Source organism: Carassius carassius, chromosome 50 (genome assembly GCF_963082965.1).
Source record: "Carassius carassius chromosome 50, fCarCar2.1, whole genome shotgun sequence".
Taxonomy (NCBI): Eukaryota; Metazoa; Chordata; class Actinopteri; order Cypriniformes; family Cyprinidae; genus Carassius; species Carassius carassius.
This window is the reverse complement of record NC_081804.1, coordinates 18,566,837-18,572,330: the sequence shown is the minus strand read 5'-3', so window position 1 is coordinate 18,572,330 and position 5,494 is coordinate 18,566,837. Positions and strand designations below refer to the sequence as shown.

Below are 5,494 nucleotides of genomic sequence, written 5' to 3'. Positions count from 1 at the left end.
GTGTCCAAAACATTCAGTATAGTCACACCTATAAGCATATAAACTGTATACACACACACACACACAGATGTTTGTTTTTGTTTAAAGTGGGTTCATCCCATAGGCGTGATGGTTTTTATACTGTACAAACTGTATATTCTATGGCCCTTCACCAACCCTACACCTAACCCTAACCCTCACAGGAAACTTTGTGCATTTTTACTTTCTCAAAAAAACTTAAACATTCTGTATGATTTATAAGTGTTTTCAAAAATGGGGACATGGGTAATGTCCTCATAAGTCACCCTCTCCTTATAATACCTGTGTCATACCCATGTCATTATACAGAGTTGTGTCCTGATATGTCACAAAACAAGAGCACGCATGCATATAGAAACATCTGTAATTAATTGTATTTTAGGTATTATATACATTATTAACTATAAACCTGTTCCACTAACATATAGCAACACTTGATGTCTTAATCTGTTTATTACTGTTAAAATGCTTTGAAAGAATCTGTATTGTATAAAGCACTATAAATAACTGTGACTTGGCTTGAATCTGTGGCTTTAAAACTTCACTACAAACTTTAAACTATTTAACATCTTCAAGCTTCTGAAGCTAATTTAAACTTTCTGGCCAGGCTTTCTAAAACCAACATAAGAGTTTGAATCAAGAAAAGATTCAGGCATTCAATAAACTGAAATAATGTGCAGTTTAGCGAATTCATTATGGAATTTATCCATCGTTGCGTGAATAAATCATATTTGTTGTTTTAGATTTATGACAATTCAGGTATTGTCTCTTGCGCTATAAAATTTATACATGTATTTTTATTTAACTTTTCCTCATTGCTCTGCATTTTAGACTTTATGTCATAATATAATCCGTCACCAAAGGTAATGTTAAGAGCTGTGCTGTAGGTATAATAAGTGTTCCATTTCTGTAAATATAACATGCACTGATCTGACTTACGGAGAGCATGCCATTCATCTTGTCTTATAGTTTTGGTGATGTTCACAGGCAGATTCCGTGGGATATTCGCTGAGAAATAGTAATATCTCACCGGCGTACAACGCTGAAGCAAACCTGAGAAAATTCACAGAAACAATCTGATAACTCCAGTCATAATAGTGAAGATCAGTTTAGTGAAGATCAAATGGTACACATGTGCTTGAAAGTCTGTGTGGAGAAATAACAAGCAGCAATTTAGACACATTTCACAGAAACATCTAACATGTTCAGGCCCTTAACTTAATGAATCATCTGAATTATGATTAATGATTATGATGATATTATGAATCAGTCAAACAATTCTCAATCTCTCTGCTGGGATTGACTTCACTTTCCTTCCCTGAGAACCCAGTGACTTACATGTAAACATAATTATAACTTAATCATAATTTCACATTTTCATTGACGCCTTACTGTACCAAAAATAGTGTATATTTTATAAACATGTATTATTAAGAAGAGTGATTGTTGTCCACAAAAATAAGGTTCTTTATTGGCATCTATGGCTCCATAAAGAACCTTTAACATTCAAAATGTTTATATATAGTGGAAAAATATAATTTGTACAATTTATATATAATTTTGCAATACATACACAGGAGAGTACTACATCGGTTAGAAATTCGATTGGATTTATGTTTTATTTCAGTAATGTATGTATGGAAAATGCTTAGACATCAAGCTGTTTATTTTAATAAAACATAGTCATAAATTTTCTCTCGGACCCCAAAGAAAACAGGAGTAAAAAATCTACAGAATTTTAAGCAAGTCTTTTTATCTTTGGCTAAGACCCAAAAGCTGCATCTCATTGCCCTGGAAGACTGTATAATTTACCACATTAAAGACAGAAATGTTTTAGAGGTGTGTAAAAGCATCAGTGCATTAAAGAAAACATATTTTTTGATCATTTTTAAAATCTATTTCTGCTTTTTGTTATTAGAGTAATCAAAAGTAACATGGAAAATAAACAAATATAGTGTACCAGAGAGGGTTGTGTGTTTGCCCTTAATAAAAGGCCCTCGGGGTCTCTTAGACCTCAAATGGATACCATTGCCCTGACATACTCCATCTGTTTCTATATTTTAGCTGAAATGTGATAAATGTGTGAACATGATCGTGTGGTTGGTGTTGATGTGAAAGATCAGCACCTTGGATAGCGCCAAACATTCTTTAACGCTCCTTTACACGTTCAACAAACACATAAACACATTACAGCTTTTCAACATCAACTTTGAACCTGGTTACTGCTCACATGGGGACCATTTAGCATCATCACCTTTAAAAATCAGATCCTCGTTCTCCAGATCGAAGCCTACTCGGTGGCATTTCCTCCACAGTCCGGTAGTGGTTGAGTTGTAGTGGCGGCTGCAGCGTGATTCCGTGACGGGCTCAGGGTGCGGGGATTCCCGCAGAAGAGCTCCGGGTTCCGGCTGACTCGCACCAGCGGCTTTTGATCGCATCCGAAGTGGAAGGTTTTGGTTGGATATATATATGTATCCTGGGTCATTTCTCTTGCTGGCGTATTTTTTGCATCGGTCCCGATGATTCCGCGCATCTGTTTCGTACCAGTAGTCCGTGCTGATGGCCATGGTCAAGAGCCCGATGGAACAGAAGGCCAGGAAGAGCCCCGACGCCGTTAAAATCCTCATGATGCCCGCGGACAGCTATCACGTCTTCCGCCGAACCCATATCATCCTAAACCCGACATAACAGGACGATAAATAAGCTGTTGGCGCTCTAGACAGACATGTTTGTGCCTCTGCTGCTGCTCGTTTTGAGTCGGGATGAAGGAGGACCAATGCCGACACTGGAGACTGCTGATGAAAGCGCTCCGGATTCGAGCGAATCTGATCATATATATATATATGGATACAAATCCAAAAAGATTAAGACTAGTCTAATGTAGGATTTTATTTTATTTTATTTATTTACATAAAAACTTTTCTTCTTCCTCCTCCTCTTCTTTCTGTAAAAAATAATCGCTTTGTCCTCAACTAGTCTTATCACTAATGGGAAATAAGGTAGGATGTGGGAGACTGGGGCATGTTGTCACATATTGTCAATTGCTTTCAAAAACCTAGGTTTTATTGTTGTTGTTAGAAATAGTAGTGAAAATCAATTCAAATCGACTTTTTACTAAATAATTTTTTTAGTTTTGGAGTATTTCTGAGAGTATTTTTGCTCATTCATCCAGTGGAGCATTTGTGAGGGCCAACACTGATATTGGATGAGAAGGATCCAACCAGATGTTTGATGGGTTGAGGTCAAGGCTATGTGTGGGCCAGTCAAGTTCTTTCACTCCAAAATCAACCAATCATGTTTTTATGGACCTTCCTTTGTAAACTTAGGCACAGTCATGCTGGAATAGAAAATCATATTCCACAAGCTGTTCCCACAAAGTTAGAAGCATAGCATTTTCCTAAATGTCTCTAAATTGAATGCAGGTTCTAGAAAAAAAAACTGAACATGATTAAACAAGAAAAATGCAAAATAAATGAACAAAAGCAATTTTTAAAGTTTGGGCTCCTAAACATTAGATAACTCACACCCAAAGCAGGTATTGTAAATGAAATGATCACAGATAATAGTTTTGATGTACTCTGCTTGACTGAAACCTGGCTAAAACCAAATGATTATATTGGTCTAAATGAGTCTATTGGTAAGCATGAGCCCTGTCAGACTGGTCGTGGCAGAGGTGTTGCAACAATATATAGTGATATTCTCAATGTTACTCAGAAAACAGGATACAGGTTTAACTCATTCGAAATACTTCTGCTCAATGTTACACTGTCAGACATGCAAAAGAGATCTCTCCTATCTCTTGCTCTGGCTACTGTGTATAGACCACCAAGGCCATATACAGATTTCCTAAAAAAAATTGCTGATTTCCTCTCAGACCTATTGGTAAATGTTAATAAAGCACTAATTGTCAGGAGATTTTAACATTCATGTTGATAATGCAAATTATGCATTAGGACTTGCGTTTACTGACCTGAAAACTATTTTGTAGTCGAACAAAATGTCACCGGGCCCACACATCATTTTTATCATATGCTGGACTTAATTATATTGCATGGAAACAATCTTACTGATATAGACATCCTACCTAACAGTGATGATGTTACTGACCATTTTCTTGTATCGTGCATGCTATATATCACTGATATTAACTGTATGGCTCAGCATTACCGTCTGGGCAGAACTATTGTTCCAGCCACCAAAAACAGATTCACAAATAACCTGCCTGATCTATCTCAACTGCTCTGTGTACCCATAAATATACATGTACTAGACAAAAATGACTGGCAACATGGGCACTATTTTCTCTAATACATTAGAAGCTGTTTCCCCCATCGAAAAAGCTTAGAGAAAAACATACTGCGCTTATGGTAAAACAATAATACTCTCAAGAAAGAGACTCGTAACCTTGAGTGCAAATGGAAAGAAACTGACTTGGAAATTTTTTAGAATTGCATGGAAAAACAGTATGTCCAGCTAGGGCAGAGCATATCCACAAACTAATTGAAAATAACCAAATAAATACAAGGTTTTTATATAGCACAGTGGCTAAATTAACAAATTACCAGACGCCACCTGATTCAAATATTCCACCAACGTTTAATAGTAATGACTTTATGAATTTCTTCACTGATAAAATAGATAACATTAGAAATACAATAGTGAATGTAGATTCTACAGCGTCTAACACTTCAGTTTCATCCATCGCACCCGAAGATAAACTGCAGTTCTTTACAACTATAGGACAGAAAGAGATAAATAAACTTATCACTGTATCTAAACCAACAACGTGTTTATTAGATCCTGTACCCACTAAATTACTGAAAGAGTTGTTAGCTGTAGCCAAAGAACCACTTCTCAATATCATTAACTCGTTGTTATCTTTAGGTCACGTCCCAAAACCATTCAAGCTGGTGGTTATCAAGCCTCTTATTAAGAAACCAAAACTAGATCCTAGTGAACTGGCAAATTATAGGCCCATTTCAAATCTTCCATTTATGTCTAAAAGTTTAGAAAAAGTTGTGTCTGCTCAATTGAGCACCTTCCTGCACAAAAATGATCTGTATGAAGAACTTTAGTCAGGTTTCAGGCCCCACCATAGCACAGAAACTGCACTTGTTAAAATTACAAATGACCTGCTTCTTGTGTCAGATGCTGCATCTCATTTCCAGTCTTACTTGATCTTAGTGCTGCGTTCGACACCATAGATCATGACATACTAAAGGATCGATTACAAAACTATACAGGTATTCAAGGGCAGGCTCTAAGATGGTTTAGATCCTACCTGTCCGATCGCTACCATTTTGTTTACTTAAATGGGGAGTCATCTTATTTATCATCAGTAAAATATGGAGTGCCACAAGGATCCGTCCTAGGTCCCCTTCTATTTTCAATATATATGTTGCCCCCTGGTAATATTATTAGAAAATACAGAATTAGCTTCCACTGTTATGCTGATGATACTCAGCTATATATCTCA

General features: G+C 36.5%; 1 protein-coding gene across 1 annotated transcript in view; it reads right to left on the bottom strand.

Annotated features, from left to right (window-relative positions):
* LOC132133245 (transmembrane protein 178B-like) overlaps nt 1-2,820 on the bottom strand; it is a 5,473-nt gene extending 2,653 nt beyond the window's left edge. The window contains exons 1-2 of the mRNA XM_059546039.1: nt 2,273-2,820; nt 958-1,071 (exon numbers count right to left, since the gene is read on the bottom strand). Coding sequence (XP_059402022.1) covers nt 958-1,071; nt 2,273-2,645 — 487 coding nt within the window. The 5' untranslated portion in view covers nt 2,646-2,820. The remainder of the gene's footprint in view (nt 1-957; nt 1,072-2,272) is intronic.
* Between the last annotated feature and the right edge of the window lie 2,674 nt (nt 2,821-5,494).